The sequence below is a fragment of the Hyperolius riggenbachi genome, chromosome 12 (genome assembly GCF_040937935.1).
Source record: "Hyperolius riggenbachi isolate aHypRig1 chromosome 12, aHypRig1.pri, whole genome shotgun sequence".
Taxonomy (NCBI): Eukaryota; Metazoa; Chordata; class Amphibia; order Anura; family Hyperoliidae; genus Hyperolius; species Hyperolius riggenbachi.
Window position 1 is genome coordinate 80,918,914 of NC_090657.1, and position 22,205 is coordinate 80,941,118.

Sequence of the window (22,205 nt, forward strand, 5' to 3'; positions counted from 1 at the left end):
TTCACCTGTGTGGGAATCTGCATGTCTGCTCCCATTGGATGACCTCAGTATAAAGATCTGCTTCCTGCAGGGTTTCCTTGGGTTTTCATAGCTTCAGCTTAAGCCTGCCTTGCTGTCGCTTTAGCCCCCGATCGTGTTTCTTGTTATAAAGATACTTTGCTGGTCTTTGCATCATATATTGGTTCATTGCCAATATATATGCATACCAGCACGTTTATTATTTTCCTTGTATTTGTGTTACGTTAATACATCAGTGTCGCTGATGTATACGTACACTAACTGTTTATATCCTGTGTGCAGTTAGTCAGCTTCCAGCACGTTTTGGTAGGTTGCGCGTACCGTGACCACCCGTGCTGAGGTAGTTACCCTGCTCCTGGTTCTGCTTGTGGATTGCGTTCATCTCTGCGAAGAGATAACGAATCCTTCTGAATCCTGTTCTGTTACCGTTTGTGGATTGCGTTCATCTCTGCGAAGAGATAGCGAATCCTTCTGAGTCCTGTTCCCTGTATTGCTCCAGTCTAAGTCAGTGTTCCAGCTTATGTCATATATCGGTTCATTGCCGATATATACATATGTTAGTCAGACGTTACAAATAGTTTCATTGATAGCTGTAATTGTAATGCGCTAGGAAAACATACTTATTGTATATTTATCTGTGTTACGTTCATCTATCTTAATCCTGCTATTTTCTGACTATCCTGTCCTGTCTTTGTGAGGCACGCCATCGCCGCATCGCATTGGCTGCCTCATTCCAGTCTGTCTGGTTTTGGACGCTTGCTGTCGCTAAGTAGCCGCTAGCTAGCAAGCGTTCATTCTGTCTACCTGTCCTGATCTCCTCAGTTCTGGTTTATGCGCTCAGCGCTACTTTGCGCTGAGACGTTATAACGAAAGCATTGTTTGTGGCTGTCAGATCTGCACCGGCTCTGTGCGCCACAATCTCCTATTGGAGTCAGTCCTCCCCTCCACTATACTAGGGATAGCCTGTTTCCTGGTGCTAGTGTGTGTACCTCCTCCACGCCAGCTCATGCGTTGCATGCTGACTGTGGAGAATACACCACCAAGCCTTACATTTTGTTTGTTTTTTTTTGTTTGTTTTTTAAAGAATTACAAAGCCGCCATGTCACTGTTTGTCTACAAGTGGAGGACTTTCAAAATAACTGCTAGTGTTAACATGCCCAAGTCTGGTCATCCAAATAATTTCATCCCAAGAGTGGAACCAGAAGATGCTAAAACGTAGGATGTTATGGATAGGCCCTTGGGGCTTATGTTGGAATCTGGGAGCCCACTTTAATAAGGGTACCTCAGATTTCCATCCTCTTCCAGCCAGGTAAATTGATATAGAGAGTCACTTTTGACCCCTTGCTTATTTAGTAAAAAAAAAAAAAGGCAAACTTAAAATGTATTAAAAAAAGGAAAAAAATACTTCTGTATTTTAATCTTTTTCGTCTGTCACTTCTTTCTTTATTATAACACATTTAATACTTTGTGAACACTTCTTCTTTATTATAATATTTTATATTATGAATCAAAGTTTTAACTGAGTGACTGTGCATTCCATAACGTTATGATTTTAGGCCCGCTTACCCCTGCTGTTAGTGCCCTTCTGTGCACTCTCCCCATGCCATTCAGTGGCTGTTATGGTAAACATTTTAACAATGCTGGTTGAGCAGACCTCATATTTTATTTGACTTGCACTTGTGCAACCCCTTCCCCCTTTTTACACATGCAGTCAGGGACAGTTCTCTCATGAAGCAGGGTGAAACACTTGCATCAGGCACAGAGATTACAAGGGCAGCATGTTTGCACTGTGTTTACACTAACGGCATGCAGTCAGAGTAGGAGGAGGAGCAAGAGGAGAGCGAGCGAGGTCGAGAGGTCATCATTGGGGAAAAGCAGCTTGCTGTGCTGTGTGAGGAGTCTGACCGTGAGTGAGGAGGTAGGAGGCAGGAAAGCAGCAGTGTTTCATTTGATTTGCCCAGCAGAAGGGAGGAGGTGACACTGCTGCCCTGACTGAGGAGGAATGGGGTGGCTGAGGGTGAACAGTTTGTTTGTCTCAGACTCACAGCCAGCCAGTATGCTATTGTGTTGAGCTGCATCATGTCATGTGAGAACATTAAATGAAGCAGACTAAATTGTTGGGTGCTGTGTGATCATTCCAAATGGGGGGGGGGGGGGGGGGGGTTCCTCAAAAATTTGCCTTAGGCAGCAAAAAGTCTAGAACCGGCCCTGCATGCTACCAGCTGTGTTAATGGCTTTACCTGGGGGCCACATGGTACTATGGCTGCATTTGGGGACTTAAGCCTTTAATGGCACACTTTTCTTAATGTACTTATACTTGAGTCATCCAAAAATGTCACCTAAACAAGATCGAATATTTGGGTTTACATATACACTCATCATCTATCTCATCATGTCACATGTCACCTCGGGTATCCTTTAAGTGCCCCAAGCCTCCCAACCACACTGCAGAGCATATTATGGGGTGCTAGAATGCTGCGGAACTGCCAGCAGGTGACATGTGACATGATGAGATAGCCATGTGTATGTACAGTGCGAAGCATACAAATATCTGCTGTGTTCCTTTTTTTCTTTCTCTGCCTAAAAGAGTTAAACATCAGGTATGTAAGTGGCAGTGCCTGTCAGGACTGGGTCAGACTACAGCGTGACCCTCACTGATATGAAATTACAACTATAAAACATTTTCCTAGCAGAAAATGGTTTCTGAGAGCAGGGAAGACACAAAAAGGGTCAATAGGTCATAGATTTTAGCTCTGGCATGCCTCAATGAATGCGTCATTGAGCAAAAATATTGAAACAGTAAAAACTTAAAAAGTAGATTTCAATATAAAATACAACTGTGGAATATCTTAAAAAGTCATTTTTAGGAGAATTATTACCCCCAAGGGCAGAAACTCACATTTACTGAATCAACAATCATAGCTGTGGATGCCCTTCAAATTAAGGAAAGCAAGTAAGCATCTTTTAAATGCAAATATAGAATTTTGCCATCACTCCTTCCAGTAGTAAAATATTCCACATCCTAATCACTGTTACTGTGAAATAACCTCTTCTAATCCAAACGAAAATTCCCCTTTACACAGTTCATGTCCTCTTGCCCTTTGTACATGCTTAGGAATAAATGAGTAATTTGTTCAACTTTTATAATGCCCTAGTATGTATTTATACATATTAATTTGATTACCTCTCAGTCATTTTTTTCCAAGCTGAATAAGTTCAGTTTGTTTAACTTTTCTTGCTAACTGAAAATGTTCATCCCTTTGATGAATTTACTTGGCATTTACTAAGATATTATTTTGTTCTTGGACATAGTCATACATGTTTATTAGGTCACCTTTAATTTGTCTCTTTTTGAGCTAGATAAACTCAGTTTGTGTAACCTTTCTTGGTGAGTGAGACCTTCTATCCAACTTTATTCCTCTCTCTTATTTTCTTTCTTTTCATTTTCTCTTTTTCCTTCTAAATAGCTACTTATTACAACTGGTTCAAAGCCAATATAACTGGTGTGGTAATGTTGTGGGCCTGTTATTTCTTTTTGAAAATGTAGTTACCCTTTAGGATTTTTCTCATTACACAACCCATGCACTAGCGATTTCCTGCATGTGCGTCACAGTGCTTTGTAGCATGGGCGTCAGCAATTGCAACACAATATAACCCAACAGAGGCGTTACACTGTAAACACGGAGACACAGATGTACTATAAATGGTAACATTAAAATCTATGGACTTTCACCTATGTCTATGGAAAATCTATGGAATTTCACCAATGTCTATGGAACCTTTATGGACTTTCACCTATGTCTATGATAAGTCTATGGACTTTCATGTTACTATGTGGATTGCACACTATGAGCAGGGTGTCATGACTGGCAGTAGCACAGACAGGGCTTGTTTCACTAAACTGTGATAAATCATATCACGGCTGCGCTAGCGTTTTCACGTGCGTTTGCGAATTTCACAAATTTTTGTGGGTGAAAATTTGCGAATGGTGCGTGAAAATTCGCGTTTGTGCGCGAAAACGCTACTGCGCCCATGATATGAGTTATCACGGTTTAGTGAATCAACCCCACTGGCCTCAAAAACACTTTATCAAACGTTTGATAATTTACCACATGGGTAAAATCTCATTTTGAATTCACTAATGTGTTATATATTTGTTGAACGTTTTATCGGTAAAACATTCGATAAATATATAACACCTTAGTGAATTTAAAATGAGATTTTACCCATAAGGTAAATTATCAAACGTTTGATAAAGTGTTTGATAAACGTTTGATAATGCTCCGTGAATTGAGGCCACAGTATGAATGAGCCATTAAAAGAGATTCATAGTCTCCTTTGTTGCCGTATAAAGCAAAATGTAAACGTAGTTCAAATGCAGGTAATACAACTTTATTGAATCCAAGTAGTGTAGCAACACATAACATTCCTGTGCAGAGCCTCAGAAGATGCTCAAGTGAGCGAAACGGTCGTCAGGCCACCCTCCGTTCCCACTTCACTCCACAGCACTACAGGACTGGATAGGATTGATCTGTATCATGGAATATTATGTGTTGCTACACTACTTGGATTCAATAAAGTTGTTTTATACTTGCAAAGCCGCATGTGCCAACCTATTTCTACCTTATGTACCTATACTTGAAGATGTGTTTCTCTATAGGTTTGAGCACGCCCTAATTGCAGTATACTACACAGTCCAACTTCCTTGCAAGCATCAATTGCAAAATCTTCTGAGCAGTGCACTAGCAATTGTAGTGGCTGTTTTCTGTTTCTACTTCATTGCTACAGTTCAAATGCATAAATGCTTATTTTCTAGAATGGAATAACTGGTAGATAATTTTACAAAGTCCTGTGGAATGAGGGCCCTCGTTTAGCCTAGCCTGGCAGCTATGTGTCTCTGAATAGCCAGGTGAAGACTCCGGTGACTGAGATGGAGGTGAGGCTGTTTTGGTAGTGCTAGAAGCGGACATATGATGGACACTCGCGGTCACTGAATGCGACTCCCTGCCCTTGCGTCTGTGTCTACGGTTACTAACAACTCAAGGCATCCTGCACGCTTGCTTGCTTCCTTTAACACTCTTCCACCTGCAAGTTCCTGGGACTTGTGGTTCATCTCTAACAGGTGGAGTTAATGATAAAAGTTACATTTTTACGCCTTCTTGAAAGTTTCCTGACACCTACATCCCCTATGGTAGATAATAAAAAAACACGACATCTTACCCCATGAATTACGTAACCAGGATCTCCGTATAAAACTAAAGGAAGGATTCTGTCATTTTTTGAGTAATGCAGTCTCTCTGGCAATTCCTCCTTTTTGTAGACATTTAGTTTAGGATGTGCACCTTTTAAGATTTGATATGCTTTTTCTAGCCTTCCTTCCTTAGGCAGTAAAAGTCCTGAGGGCCCATAATCCACTAGGTGGAACTGATAATCAGAAAAGGCAAAGTCAGGGAGTGATGTCAGGACAATTTCATCTGTTCCTTTATGTACTGTCGTCATTCCATGATCTGCTGTTATTATAATATTGAGCTTCGACTGGAGGCCATAGTGTTGTACCCGACTTCGAATGTGACCAACCATACGGTCCACTTGACTGACCATGTCCTTGCGCTCCTGTGACTCCGGCCCATACTTGTGTCCCACGCCGTCTGGTTCCCCAAAATAAAGAGACACAAAATCCAAGTCTTCTTCAGTCAACCACTTCATCACTGTTTCTACATTTTCTACCCACTCTGTTTCATTGCCATAATTGTGGCCACTTGTCTCCACTCTCTTCCTGTACACATTTTCCCCTCTGTAAGTCGCGTTGCCTCCCGGAAAAAAAAGGGATCCAGTTTTTAGGCCCTGCCAAAAAAAAAAAAAAAGTATTACATAATCGCTGTGGTACAGTGCTAATGTAGATATGGTTTCAAGGGTATTATGTTGTTATATGTTATATTTACTTTATCGCCCTCCATTTACACTATCCCCATAATAGTGCCTCCAATTATGGTGTTCTTTATTACATTACCCCTTTTTGAAGTACAGGCACAAGCCATCCACCGCCAGAATGCTGTGTCTCTCCCCTCAATACAGTTCCACTCACTCCCATGCACGACTACAGAACTTCAGTAGACCTGCCCCTATCCTGTGGAATTCTCTCTCACTGCCCATCAGGTTTGCCCCCTCCTTCAATACCTTCAAACAAGCTTTCAAAACTCACTTCTTCAAGCAGGCCTACCCCACTTCAAAGCTGCCCTAACTCTCTTTTCCGAGAACCTCTTGATCGTAAGCATTTGGCTTATGTATAATAATTTATTGTGCACTCTACCCAGAATAATGTGAACTTTTATTATTGGGAGTGGGACTACCACTCCAGTGTATGATCTGGCATTGTATTACTACCAGTATTGTGTTGTTTATCTTATTGGTTATTACCTACACTGTGTTGTCTATCACCCCTGTTACCATCGGCTGTAATCTTATATATTGTACAGCACTGCTTAATATGCTGGCGCTATATAAATCCAATTATTAATAATAATACAAAGCGTGACATGTGAAGGATTGTGCTGGGAAAGTCTAGATACCTCACCTCTCCTGAAGTCCTGGGTTGGACGAAAGGTGTCTGTCATGTTGTGTTTAATATAGCAGCCATTTGAATGTGCTTCTCGTGGAAGTCATATTTTTTTCATTTTATGTCTGCTGTGTACTATGTCATATGTGTAGGTCTGTGAGAGACAGCCTGGCTGCTGAGGTTGAAAGAATGGTCACCTGGAAATTAGAAGTTTACACCCCTCAAAAAGTAGTGTAAATCTGATTTGCATAGACCAGCTACGTTGAATAGCCTAAAGAAACCAGGACATTTAATTAGGAAATATCTACCTAGCCTCTAGCAAGGAATCTCTTAATTAGGCAATTATCCAACCAGTTGGGCTGGAGGTATTTGCCTCACTCTGTATATATGTAAACGGCCCTGTTGTACCAAAAGATAATCAGGACTGACTGAGTCTGGCGGAACAGGAAACCTCTGGAATTTGCATATCACAGCCAGCAAGGATATTACAAGAGATCTGTGCAAACCTTCTGAGGAAATTAAATTATATCTGGACTTGTGCTCTTGGGATACACTGCTCGCTATAAAAATTGGCTTGAGAGACTCAGGACTCGTACTTTCTGAGGAGCTAGCAACACGCTAGAAGTGCCCCGGCTACCGTTCGGAACCGCGGGCTTCTCACAAAGAACGCTCTGATATGTATGCTGGTAACGTTTTATTCCCGTTTTTATTTTGTTTATGAGCAAACTGTCTTGTCGTGTGTCTTTGTAATTTTTACTTGTTTTTTGTAAATCTTTTGTATATATTCCTTTCTGCACTGTTCCACTTTTTTGGAATATTAAATATTTATGTAGTAAGCCTGACTTCTGAAGTACTAACGGAACTCATAGTCTTGGAGAGACTGCAGTGTAATTTGTGTTACAAGTTAAGTGCCTGATTGTACTGCTGTGATAGTGCCTTGTTACCGTGTGATTGCATTGTGTGTGTGGCGTTCCCGTATTTTGGCCTAAGCGCGCAGCTGACCCAAATACAAAAATGCTGGACTGAGTGCGGGCCACTCGACAGCAGAGTGGAAATTGTTGAAGTGTCTAGCAGGAACTAGTGGTGGCAGTGAGAAGTGTTCTTGAGGGGTGACAGCCTTGTGTTGGCTTAAATAAGGCTGCTTCCCCTCTCGATGTGGTCAAAACAGTCAACCCCCAGTCGGGAACCGTCTCTGCAGGCTCGCCGGGGGGGGCGGTCCTTGACAGTGTCCATACACCTATTGATTTTTACCATTGATTTATGGCAGATTCGATCAATCTGCTAGAAATCAATGTTCCAAAATGCTGGCCCAGTCAATTATTACACTGATTTTCATCTGAAATTTATTGAATTGATTGATCGTGTAGCAGGAAAAATTGATCATGAGAGGTGGTGGATCAATGGCCAGTAGTTTTGAGCAATGCAATGCTATGGTTCATAGATATTTAATAGTTTTCATGCTGACATCTTATGTGCAGTATGTGGAAGAGTTTGATCAGATGTATGACTGTTGGATCAGATTCTGATCTGAGAGGGATCAATCTTTTAATCACCTTGAGTGGCCATCTATAAGGCTTTGTTTACATCTAAAATCAAAATTTCTTTTTTTATCCTCCCGGCGCTTAGCTGCACGCTGTGATTTTGTATAAAGCGCTTTTCAAAGCACTTTTGCAGAGTAATTTGTTTTTTCACTTCCTGACGCAAGTCAGAAAGTGAACTTTTTGACCCGGAAAAGAATAAATACAATGTATTTATTCTTAAAAGCGCTGGGCAAATCACTATACCAAGCGCTTTTTCAAGCTCTTTGCGATTTCCCTATAACTTCTATTGAGCAAAAACGCTTAGAAAATGGTATAGGCAGAGCTTTGCTGAGCAGATCGGAATCAAACCGCTCAGATGTGAACACTCTCATATGGAATCATTGCACAAGCACTTTTAGGGCGATTTTGAAAATCGCCGGCACTTAAAAAAACGCAAAACGCTCTAGGTGTTAATGAGCCCTTAGTGTATGGATACCCTTAGAGGGATCCATCGTCACAGTATTGATATGCGTTCTTGTCATTTTGTGTCTCTAATGATCACAATTTAATCCCAACCATTGTAGAACGCAGGGGACAGGAGAAGATGTCACTATGTTTTTTTCTCTGGTGACACTGTTTCAGCAATATTCTCTTTCACTTCTGTGGGCTCTCACTGGCATACCTGGCTTCACAATTCACCTTGAGGCTTTAGTCACATGGATTTTTTTCACTTTGGGGATACTCATAACATATGGTCACTAGCTTATAATAAATTATGCTGGTAACTATCAATTAATTATATATTGCTGCACTTTATTTATGTCTTTGGACTGTTGTATATACATTTATACTATGCACAATGTTTGTTTCCATGATGGTTTATCTGTTATGTATTTGCACTCTTGCACTTTTTGATATGGTCTATCTTTCTAATGGACTTATATTCCTGTTTTTTGCATTTTGTACCTTATTTGCATTTATGCCGATACTTTCAACTTACGCTATTGCACTTTTCTATATTAAAGATAAATGTGGTATATGCGCTCCTCTCACAAGCTATACACAGATAAAAACCTAACTATTGCCACGTGGATCGCCGTACAACTGGGTGGGTATGACCACCCTGAATACAAATGATAAAGACAATATGTGCGGCGCTCTACACCTGTCAATTTAAAGTATCAGTACAAAACTAGCAGCTAGAACATAAGTCCCAGTTTGCACGGATGTCCATATATCATTGCTCTGTGACAATCGCTGACATTTCCAAAAGTTCTCTTTTCCGCTTCAACAATGACATGCAGTTAGCACATTGATAAGTATCACTCTCACCAGATCCAAAGGCTGATTAGTTATAGTCAGCAAACTCGCGTTACAAGGTGGATGTGGCCCACGTGCCCAATTTCTTCCTCCTAGTTGCACTCAGATGAAAGAAACAATAGATAGCGTAATACTGTTGGGGCCATACATTAAAAGTCCCCCACCAAAGATAACAGCACCAGCCCGTGCTATAAGTATAGAAACCACCGCCACTCTGTGCATCCGCAAACAGTAAAACTCAAAGCTTACCAGAGGTAATGGCTGACCATGACAGTCCAGCTAAAGCATTTTATCAGACCTCTGAATTCTTAATCCGCAGCCTTCTCCCTTAACCCATTCAGGTTCCGTTGTTTTCACTTGAGAAATGTTCACCTCCCATTCATTAGCCTATAACTTTATCACTACTTATCACAATGAACTGATCTCTATCTTGTTTTTTCCACCACCAATTAGGCTTTCTTTGGGGGGTACATTTTGCTAAGAGCCACTTTACTGTAAATGCATTTTAACAGGAAGAATAAGAAAAAAACGGAAAAAATCATTATTTCTCAGTTTTCAGCCATTATAGTTTTAAAATAATACATGCCTCCATAATTAAAACTCACGTATTGTATTTGCCCATATGTCCCGGGTATTACACCGTTAAAATTATGTCCCTATCACAATGTATGGCGACAATATTTTATTTGGAAATAAAGGTGCATTTTTTCCGTTTTGCATCTATCACTATTTACAAGTTTAAAATAAAAAAAATATAGAAATATTTCATCTTTACATTGATATTTAAAAAGTTTAGACCCTTAGGTAAATATTTACATGTTTTTTTTTTTTTTATTGTAATGTTTTTTTTTTTTTATATTAAACATTTTATTTGGGTATTTTTGGGAGGGTGGGATGTAAAGTATAGTTTTATAATGTAATTGTGTGTTATTTTTAATTTTTTTTAATTTTAGTTGTAGTTTTACTTTTTGGCCACAAGATGGCGGCCATGAGTTTGTTTACATGACGTCACTCTAAGCGTAACACGCGCTTAGAGTGACTCATCGGGGAGGGAACGGCCAGAAAAAGCACAGCTTCCGAGAGAAGCTGTCGCTTTTTCAGCGGTGGAGAGGAATCAGTGATCGGGCACCATAGCCCGATACATTGATTCCTTGGCTACCGAATCCGCGGCCGGGAGTGCGCGTTTACGCGCGCGATCGGCCGCGGGAGCGCGCGGTAGCGCGCATGGTTCCTGGACGTAGTTTCTTCGTCCAGGAACCAAAATAGGTTAATGAAGCTCAGAGGAGAGGTAACATAGCGTAACTCCGTTTATTTAAAACATTAAAAAAGTGGTAAGACACTCACATTTAGTATTAAGATCATGCGCATGTAATTAAAATAGCTTCAGGACGTCCTCACCACCGCCGCTCACGCGTCTCCGCTCTCGCCACGTGGCCTCGTGGCGAGAGCGGAGACACGTGAGCGGCGGTGGTGAGGACGTCCTGAAGCTATTTTATTTACATGCGCATGATCTTAATACTAAATGTGAGTGTCTTACCACTTTTTAATGTTTTAAATAAACGGAGTTACGCTATGTTACCTCTCCTCTGAGCTTCATTAAGGGAGAAGGCTGCGGATTAAGAATTCAGAGGTCTGATGAAATGCTTTAGCTGGACTGTCATGGTCAGCCATTACCTCTGGTAAGCTTTGAGTTTTACTGTTTGCGGATGCACAGAGTGGCGGTGGTTTCTATACTTATAGCACGGGCTGGTGCTGTTATCTTTGGTGGAGGACTTTTAATGTATGGCCCCAACAGTATTACGCTATCTATTGTTTCTTTCATCTGAGTGCAACTAGGAGGAAGAAATTGGGCACGTGGGCCACATCCACCTTGTAACGCGAGTTTGCTGACTATAACTAATCAGCCTTTGGATCTGGTGAGAGTGATACTTATCAATGTGCTAACTGCATGTCATTGTTGAAGCGGAAAAGAGAACTTTTGGAAATGTCAGCGATTGTCACAGAGCAATGATATATGGACATCCATGCAAACTGGGACTTATGTTCTAGCTGCTAGTTTTGTACTGATACTTTAAATTGACAGGTGTAGAGCGCCGCATATATTGTCTTTATCACTTTTCTATATTGCTGCTTTAATTATTGTTAAAATTGTATATGCATTTCTGATTCCGTTCTGGAGCTGGATCAACATCACAACGTTATATCTATATGTTATTAAATACCTTGTGGTTGTGGTGAGACAGTATTGATCCAGCCCGTTTGGAATTTAGTAACAGCAGGTAGCTCCATTTTTGCATTGTTTAGACACTTTACTTGTGGGATCTGAGGACCTAGACGGTCTCTTCCATGGTTTTTATTGTTTTTAATTTGTTGTCTAATAAACTTTGGTATATTGGTATTAGCTGCGTTACTGAATATACATTATATCATATACCTTTAAAGGTCAAGTCCTTTTTTGTTTTTGATTATAATATATGGTTTGGGTCAGCGACTCCAGTCTCCCCTTGTGACCAAGGGTGTAGCAATAGCCATAGCAGCCAAAGCAACTGCTATGGGGCCTTGAGGCAGAGGGGGCCCAAGTGGTAATTGAGGTCCCTGTGTAACTCCCCCCTCTGACTTCATCTCTGTCCCTACAGACTGTTTGCAGTATACAATGCAAAGCAATGTACTGTACATTGCCAGTCACCTCATATACCATAGGGTAGGGGCAGGTGACATTGCTCAACACTACCTAGGTCAGATTACCCCATCAAAAGTCTGCTACGGGGCCCCATAATCTTTAGCTATGCCTCTGCTTGTGACACTATCTTTTTCCCCAATATGGGATAACCTATGGATTATTAATCTATTGGTTTCTTCTTAGCTCACTCAGTAGACTTTGTCACTATGGTAAAGCGTCAATGCAGCCACAAGAAAAGAGGGCTTATTAGTGGCTCCGGATGATGGTTCACTATGACTATTGTGGTGGGCTCTTCACCACTGTTGTTGACCATCTATGGGCATAATTGTAAATTGTAGAGTCCTGTACTGAAGAACCCCTCTGTTCCCATGAAAAGGAAGAAGGTTTTTACTACTATTAACAATGTCAACGGCCACTGTACTTTTAAAATATGGATGAGGCAATTATCTGTTTGTTCCAATAATGGTTTAGGCAGATAGTATATGTCACCCCCCCGCTCCATCCTTGTTACCAATGCCTTCTACAGTCATAGACAAATAAAAAGCCCCTTGCCAACCAGTAATCAGAACCAACAGTTGTATTAAGCCACATATACCTGCTAAACAGTTTTCTGTCAAGACGTACATTCAGTGCTGTTTCTTACAAAAATCTAGAGTCAGGGCCGAGTCTACCACAGAGGCAAAGGGTAAAATTGCCCCAGGGCCCCCCGAGTACTCTTGAGCCCTTCCCCCAGGTCTCCCTGACTCGTGCTCAGCGTAGCCCCTGCAGTTTTGTCAGCATAGAAATTCACCTGTCTGGGTGCACTGCTCTGTCTGTGCTACCCCTCTTCATCCCCTGGAGGGTGAATTTGTAGCAGGTGGGAGGGGTACAAAGCAGGGGGAACCCCAAGGTTAGTTTTGTCCCAGGGCCGCATTGTGGCTTGAACCGGCCCTGTCTAAAGTCTATACAGCTGTCCCTACCTGACATGGTTTAGTGATCTATCCCATTGGCTTCCTAAACAATGAACAAACACACTGTGTAAGAACGGAACAGAGGCGCCAACAGAATAAAAATAGTAACCAATTAAAACCAATTAAAATGTTGGTGGCGAGGGTGGACTCGTCTCCCCAACAAAAAACACAACCGCTGTGTATGTTACCACAATTTTAATCAATTTAGTAGGTACTCCAAAAATAACTGCAACGCGTTTCTCGGGTCTCAAGCCCGCTTCATCAGGCAAAATGTAAACAGGAGTAACAGCGCAGTAGTGTGTGCTCGTGTAGCGTCTCTTTTCTTTCTTTTTCAACAAACACACTGTTCAGCTACTTACCTGACACCGCTAGTGCACCGTCCATTGTCCCTCTATTCCTTTTGCTATGAAAGAGTTATAGATGAGCAGCGTGATTGTGCAGTGCTCATGCTCTGAATGTTCCCCTAAGAATAGGTCTATGACTGTTTAGGGCAGCATTAATGACCATAAGGGTGCATATCTGCCCTATATTTAGCCCTGCAAATTGAAGTTAGGTTACATCATGTGACCTTGTGCTGACAAAATAATCCCTAGAACTTGTTTTTGTATAAAGTTGCTCAAAAATATGTATAAAAAAATTGGAAAAAGAGAGTAAAAACCTGAAAAATAGTTGCCTGTCTTTTATTGCCTTGAAACAATTTGTAAGAAAGAACCCTTTTGCCATTTTTACAACATGAAAAAAAGTTATTTCATGCATATTACCCTCATATGTATCTACTTAGCTGGAGTTTAAGAATATATTGATTAATACAGCGGAACCTCAGTTTGCGAGCATAATTTGTTCTGGAAACAAGCTTGTAATCCGAAGCACTCTTATACTGTATCAATGTGGATTTTTCCATAAGTATTAATGGAAACGCAGATGATTTGTTACATGATCCAGAAACATTTATAGAAAAATATTTAATACAAAGTACTGTGCTGGATAAAGTAAAAATGTAAAAACGTCTTTTACTATAACTAAAAGCCCCAACCACATTCTCCAGGGAAAGGTGTGAAGAATTCTCTGCCTTCTTCACAAACAAGGTGTCTGCCATCCATGCCAGCATTACACCAACAACATCAATTGACCACTGGACTTTGCATCTGCCTACTACTACCGTACCACCATGGCAAGTCTTTGACACTTTGAGTGAATAAGATTTTGGAATTCTCATTCAAACTCTCCGCCCCACTACCTGTGACCTAGATCCTTGCCCAACTGGATCCTTAATGCAGTACCCAGAGCTGATCAGGCCAGCACTTCACAAAATAACTCAGTGCTCCTTGCAAAGTGGACTTTTCCAAGAAGAACTAAAAAAAGCAATCATAAAACCCCTCTTGAAGAAACCACCACTATATCCTAATTCTGTGACCAACTACAGACCTGTGGCAGACTTACCATTCCTATCAAAAGTTATCGAGAAAGCAGTCGCCAACCAGCTAGAAGCCAGGCTTACAGATAACATTTTTTATACTTTTCAGTTCGGATTCAGGAAAATGCACAGCACTGAAACGGCATTAGTCCGAGTAATGAATGATCTACTTACTGCAAGGGACAAATGTGATTGCTCAATTCTGATTCTTCTTGACTTGTCTGCAGCATTTGATACTGTGGATCATGAGATACTAATCCAGCGACTGAAGAATTACTGTGGCCTAAGGGATACTGTTCTTAGCTGGTTTCAGACCTTCCTATCTGGCAGGACACAGCAAGTATGTCTGGGCACACACTTCTCTAATCCAGTGCCACTTGCCTATGGAGTTCCACAGGGTTCTGTACTATCACCATTACTCTTTGCAGTCTACATGCTCCCACTGGGCAAAATAATCCAGAACTATGGCCCAGGATACCATTGTTATGCAGATGACACACAACTGTATCTGTCTTTCAAGCCTGACACCCAAGCCCCATCAGCATCCATAAATGCGTGTCTAGTGGATTTACAAAATTGGATGAACACCAGCTGGTTGAGGCTGAACTCTGACAAAACAGAGGTGTTGGTGGTAGGTGCTCCACACATGATGGACAAAGTTCAAAACGCTCACCACCTCAAACTAGCAATTAGGGGAGATACCATACAGTATAAAGACTCTGTGCAAAACCTTGGGGTGATCCTGGATGGAAATCTAAAACTCAGACAGCAGATATCAGCTGTCGTCAAGTCTTCCTTCTTCCATCTAAGAAATATAGCGAAAATCAAACACCTTATCCCAGCTGAAGACCTACCTGCCCTGGTTCACGCATTTGTACCCTCTCGTCTAGACTACTACAACGCCGTTCACCGGATCTACAGATAAGGTTCTGTGCCCCTTACAACTAGTACAGAATGCTGCAGCCAGACTCCTAGCCAATGCCCCCCCCCCCCCCCCCCCCCCACAGCTCACACATCTCCCCAGTACTGCAAACTCTTCACTGGTTGGTTGCCAGTAAAATTGATAATCCATTTTAAGATCTGCCTGCTGACATTCAAGGCTCTACACCACATGGGACCCAAATACATAGCGGATCTATTGGAACTTTATGCCCCTCCACACACCCTCCACTTTGCCAACAAGATGAAGCTGGTTATTCCCAGGATACACTTAACATTTGGTGCTCGGGCCTTTTCCTATGCAGCCCCTACTCTATGGAACTCACTTCCACAATCAGTCGCTCCTTCTCTAGACAGCTTTAAAAAAAGGCTAAAAACACACCTCTTTTCCCGAGCCTTTGAGACTGCATAATGCAAGGTCACAGCGCTTTGAGTACCCATGGAGAAAAGCGCTATAATAATATTATTTTTATTGTTAACTAGCTCATCCAAACTTTTTTTGTGTGGCTTTAACAAGGGACTTCTACGATAACAGTTGATTTTGCCTCCTTTTGAGGATTTCATGGAAATGTGATATTATACAGCCACTGCACTCGGATTAAGTACAATGAAAGAGTAAAAAAATAATAAGATTTATATCGCACTTTTCTCCACCCGGACTTAAAGCGCCAGAGCTGCTGCCACTAGGAAGCCTCTATAAGCAGTTGCAACGTTAGGGAGTCCTGCCCAAGGTCTCCTAGTCTCCTACTGACTAAGGTGCTGGTTTACTGTACAGGAAGAGCCCTTAACCCATACACTATCCAGCCACAATTAAGTGCAATCCTGTAGCGTCAAAGGGAGAAGAACCATCTGCTCAGTTGTGATGACATGACGCACGTACTGTATATGCAGACTCGTACTGAGCCGGCGGGAGCTCGGGATTTTGCCTTGTAGGACCTTTAAATAGTCGTCCCTGGGGGCCCCGAACACTGTAGGAAGGGTCACAGGCTATTTTCGCCCATCTCCGTGCGAAGAGCCGCAACAGCGGCCCCGCTGGAGCCAGGAAAGGTAAATAAATCAGTGCTTGTCAGGCTTGTCAAGGGAGGATTCCGGGACACTTCGGGGGAGCCAGCTACAGGAGTGGGGGAAGCCTCATTGGGACCCTGAGGCTTCCCCCCTCCCGAGATGAGTACCCCCAGGGGAACTTTTTTTTATTACAGGCTATCTTTAATATTCTTATTTAGCGGCATTTGACTTAATGAATTATTATGAGGCATGTAACTACTTGATTATTTTATCTAAAGTTTATCTGGTCAAACCCACTCTCTGTCAATAGCACCGCTACTTATTTTGTGTATGCTGCGCGCACCGCATGTGTCCGTCTCCCTGTTATGGACTGTCCTCAGAAGTGCTCACAATGTACTCCCTACCATAATCTAATGAATCTTAACAACTGATGTATTTATATAGTGCAAAACTTCTGTAGTACATGCGTGAGTGAGCTCAAAATGGAGGGGGGCCATCCCGCATGTGTGTGTGTGTGTGTGTGTGTGTGTGTGTGTGTGTGTGTGTGTGTGTGTGTGTGTGTGTGTGTGTGTGTGTGTGTGTGTGTGTGTGTGTGTGTGTGTGTGTGTGTGTGTGTGTGTGTGTGTGTGTGTGTGTGTGTGTGTGTGTGTGAGACTGTGTGTGTCCGTAATGTGTGTGTGTAATGTGTGTGTGTGTGTGTGTGTGTGTGTGTGCGTGCGTGTGTGTGTGCGTGTGTGTGTGTGTGTGTGTGTGGAGGGGGGCGGCGGGCCCTAGGATGAAACTTTCCTGGTGGGCCCTTAGTGTCCCAGTCCGACCCTGCTACGTTCTATGCTTGTATATCAAGACGTTGCTTGTTTATCAAGTCAAAAATTTCATAAACATTTTTGCTCATCTTACAACGTGCTCTTAAACCAAGTTACTTGCAAACCAAGGTTTTACTGTATATTCCCTCCAACGATATTTACCTGTCTCTGAGCTGTTATCCAGATGGGGAGGCTCCCATTGTCCCACCATTCAGATATACCCTGAGTTCCAAGATAAGGCACCTTTTGCAAAGAGGTAGTATTGAAAAACATGTTATGGATAACTCCATGATTCTCAATGTATTTTCCTGTAATAAGAAAAATATTAATGGTGTTAAGGGAAGTTCTCCAAAATCCTCTCTCTCTCTCTCTCTCTCTCTCTCTCTCTCTCTCTCTCTCTCTCTCTCTCTCTCTCTCTCTCCATGTATATATCTTTTATTTATTTGTAACTGCTTGAATTTGACAATGTGACAATATCATTGTGGGATATATTACTGTACTTCTGCATGGTCAAAACTTTGACGGAGTCCCACAATGTTCACACCCTTTACTTTGTGACAAGGGTCATAAAACAAGGGTAGACATCTTAAACGTCACACCCTGAGCAAGTGTAGCCACACAAACACCTGATCTGAAGCAGGGCTGGATTTACCATAAGGCACTGTAGCCACATGCCTAATGATGGAAAGACAGCTCAATCCCCTCCCCGACTGCCCTCCTTCCCTATCAGGGCCAGATTTGTACTTTTTACTGCCCAAGGCCACTGTCACCAGCTGCCCCCCTTCAGTATAGGTAGCCAGATGACCCCTCTCCCTTTCCCTCTAGTGTAGGTAGCCTGATGACCCCTCCCCCTCAAGTATAGGTAGCTAGATGACTCCCTTAATCCCTCCCTTTCCCACTCCCACCTTTCAGTATAGGTAGCCAGTGTCACCTCTCCACTCATCTCCAGCGCAGAAGCTTCCTCTTCCCCTCCCCCTCCATCTGCCGCTGCTGTACATCTGTCCCTCCAACCAGCATCTCTCACTTGTGACTTGCTGGCATGTTACTATCGAGTCATATGGCCACCGGCCACAACACCAACGTGCAGAGAGAGCAGGGTGGCCGCTGCACAGGCGGCTGGCAGCAGAGTACCGTGATCAGGCACTTGCCTGGTTTCCCTGCACTGCAGCATTTGCAAGCTTGTAAATGCTGCACCAGTTTAGCCTGTTGCTTTGGTGCCCTTGCTCCTGTGGTGCCCTAGGCCATGGCCTAGACGGCCTTGGCCTAAATACGGCCCTGTTTCCTATTCAGAGTCCTGATGAAAGTATAAATAAGAGTTTACTCACCCGGGTCTCTGCATACCACTGACAAGATCTCCCTTCATTCAGGGGCACCTCAAGTTACTTAAAGAGACACTTAAGCAAAAATACAATTATGATATAATGATTTGTATGTGTAGTGCAGCTCAGAAATAAAACATTAGGAGCAGAGACATACGTCTAATGTTGTTTCCAGTACAGGGAGAGTTAAGAGACTCCAGATGTTATCTATGCAAAAAAGCCATTGAGCTCTACGACTTTCAAGAGAGAGCTCTGAGTTCTGAAGGTTGTAATCTGAGCTTTCAGTCAAGGATTTTCTTTTTCTCTGCCAGAGGACAGGTCAATAGTTCATAGCCTGCTCTGTAAAAAACATTTAGAATGCTGAGTGTTGTGCAAACTGCACATATTAGAGAATGATGCAATGTTAGAAAAAACACTATATAGCTGAAAATAAAAATATGAGAATATTTCTCTGCTACTAATCTTCTAGTAATTATCCGTACTACACAACCAATTCATTATATCATATTTCTTTCACTTCAGTGTCTCTTTAATACTAGGGTTCTTCTAGCTACTTAACGTATATACTCGGGTATAAGTCGCAAAATTTAGGACTGATTCAAAATACAAAAGTGGGGGGGGTCGACTTATAGTCGCATAGTCCTAAATTTTGCGACTTACAGCCTGAGTGGGGTGAGGGTGTGTGTTATGGATGTGGTGTGTGTGTGTGTGTGGAGGGGTTACTCACCATCCATCGCTGGGCGCAGTGTCCTCTCTTTTCCTCTCTTCTCCCTCACTCGCGCGTCTACCCCCTTAAGAAGAGATGGTCCGGCTCCCGATGTCACATGACGTCGGGAGCGGAAGTTGCCGCGCGAGTGGAGGAGAAGCGAGCAGAAGAGAGGAGACTGCGCCCAGCGGTGGATGGTGAGAGGAGACTGCTGCAGCGGCGGGGAGAGCGGGCATGGAGGCAAACATCCCACCTTCCGCAGCCTCTATCCTCCATCTACTTCCTCTCCCACGCATCCCCTTGTGCTGATACCAGCGTCTCCTGTGATGATGTCATCACAGGAAACGCTGGTATCAACGCATGGGATGCCTGGGAGAGGAAGTAGATGGAGGATAGAAGGTGAGATGTTTGCCTCCATGCCCGCTCTCCCCACCGCTGCAGCCTATACATGGGGGCAACTGTACTGGCTACCTACCGATGCTAGGAGCAACTATACTGGCTACCTTCCTATACTGGGGGCAACTATACTGGCTACCTACCTATGCTACTGGCAACTATACTGGCTACCTACCTATGCTACTGGCAACTATACTGGCTACCTACCTATGCTGCTGGCAACTATACTGGCTACCTACCTATGCTACTGGCAACTATACTGGCTACCTACCTATGCTACTGGCAACTATACTGGCTACCTACCTATGCTAATGGCAACTATACTGGCTACCTACCTATGCTACTGGCAACTAAACTGGCTACCTACCTATGCTACTGGCAACTATACTGGCTACCTACCTATGCTACTGGCAACTATACTGGCTACCTACCTATGCTGATGGCAACTATACTGGCTACCTACCTATGCTACTGGCAACTATACTGGCTACCTACCTATGCTAATGGCAACTATACTGGCTACCTACCTATGCTATTGGCAACTATACTGGCTACCTACCTATGCTAATGGCAACTATACTGGCTACCTACCTATGCTACTGGCAACTATACTGCTACCTACCTATGCTACTGGCAACTATACTGGCTACCTACCTATGCTAATGGCAACTATACTGGCTACCTACCTATGCTACTGGCAACTATACTGGCTACCTACCTATGCTACTGGCAACTATACTGGCTACCTTCCTATACTGGGGGCAACTATACCTGGCTGCCTACCTATGCTGGCTACCTATACTGGAGGCAGATACCTATAGACTTATCTATAGACTTATACTTGAATACTTGGAAAAATCCACCTTGTGTGTGAGGGTCAAATTTTGGGGGTCGACTTATACACGGGGTCGACTTGTATCCGAGTATATACGGTAATACTTGGGGGCACCACTAACTACTTAATATTGAGGAAACTCCTGGCTACCAAATGACAGGCAAAAGAAGTAAGGGAGAAGTGACTGTTGCCAGCCAGCACACTTGTGGTGTGGTTTGGCAGGGTTTTATATGTTCATTGAAGTCTAGGGTGCCAGGATGACATCTGTGCCTATAGACTCCTGAGAGGTAAATCAGGGGCTGATGAGGTAAATCAGGGGCTGAAGGATAGACCCCTTTATCAGAGGTAGTGAATAAGTTGTTGCGGCCCTCCACAACTCTGAGCCCACCTGTGGTCACAGGGGCTCCCTGTAGTCCCCTGGCTGTGTATGAATGCATCCTCGGCAGGACATACCTTTGCATGCCCAGTGTAGATACACTCCATGGCTGCACTCCCAGACAGAATAGAAAGAGGGACACAGCACTGGTACAGTGAGCTAGAGAAGGATCCACTACAGAAGTATCTAAATTTTTTTTTGTTGGTGACTTCAAATTACACATGCTAACGTGTGTAGTATGGTGTCCCTTAAAGGGAATCTGAAGTGAAAATGAACTTATGAAATATTGCATTGTATGTGTAGTACAGCTAAGAAATAGAATATTAGTAACAAAGAAATATGTCTCACATCGTTTTTAGTACAGGAAGAGTTAAGAAACTTCAGTTGTTATCTATGCAAAAGAGCTTCTCTGTGACCTCCGACCCAACTTGGGTGAGCTACAGTGCTGTTTTCTTAAAGAGAAATTCCGCCCAAGAATTGAACTTTATCCCAATCAGTAGCTGATATCCCCTTTTACGTGAGAAGTCTATTCCCTTTCACAAACAGACCATCAGGGGGTGCTGTATGACTGATATTGTGGTAAAACCCCTCCCACAAGAAACTCTGATTACAGTGGTACTCCTGGCAGTTTCCTGTCTGTGAACCTTGTTGCATTGTGGGAAATAGCTGTTTACATCTGTATCCAACTGCCGAAAAAGCATGCAGCAGCTACATCACCTGCCAACAGTAAAAATGTCACCATGTAATAAATGTCAGAATGTAAATCAGGGATTTAAAAGATTTTACAATGAGAAAACACCGACTAAACCATTTATACATAATTATTGTAAAAATGAAGCACTTTTTTATTACATTATTTTCACTGGAGTTCCTCCTTAACTATTTGACATTCCTGGACGTGAAACTCACGTCCAGGAAGCCATGTGCGCTCCTGCGCGTTCCCGCGGCCGATCGCGCGCGTGCACGCGCGCTCCCGGCCCGTGGTTCATTAGCCAATGAATCAGTGCATCGGGCCATGGTGCCCGATCACTGATTCCTCTCCCCCGCAGAAAAAGCGACAGCTTCTCTCAGAAGCTGCGCTTTTTCTGCTTCCTACGTCGCTCTAAGCGTACGTGTTACGCTTAGAGTGACGTCACTGTAAACAAACCCATGGCTGCCATCTTGTGGCCAAAAAGTAAACTACATCTAAATGTTAAATGAAAATAAAAATACACATATAGTTACAAAAAAAATACAATTTCAATCCCACCCTCCCAAAAATACCCACATAAAATGTTTAATTAAAAAAAAACAAAAAAAACATTACAATAATAAAAAAAAAAACACACATATTTACCTAAGGGTCTAAACTTCTTAAATATCTATGTA

General features: G+C 42.6%; 1 protein-coding gene across 1 annotated transcript in view; it reads right to left on the reverse strand.

The window, feature by feature from the left end:
* The window catches only part of LOC137541204 (ectonucleotide pyrophosphatase/phosphodiesterase family member 7-like), a 70,622-nt gene that overhangs the window by 24,679 nt on the left and 23,738 nt on the right, over window positions 1–22,205 (reverse strand). The window contains exons 2-3 of the mRNA XM_068262385.1: window positions 17,368–17,513; window positions 5,239–5,862 (exon numbers count right to left, since the gene is read on the reverse strand). Coding sequence (XP_068118486.1) covers window positions 5,239–5,862; window positions 17,368–17,513 — 770 coding nt within the window. The remainder of the gene's footprint in view (window positions 1–5,238; window positions 5,863–17,367; window positions 17,514–22,205) is intronic.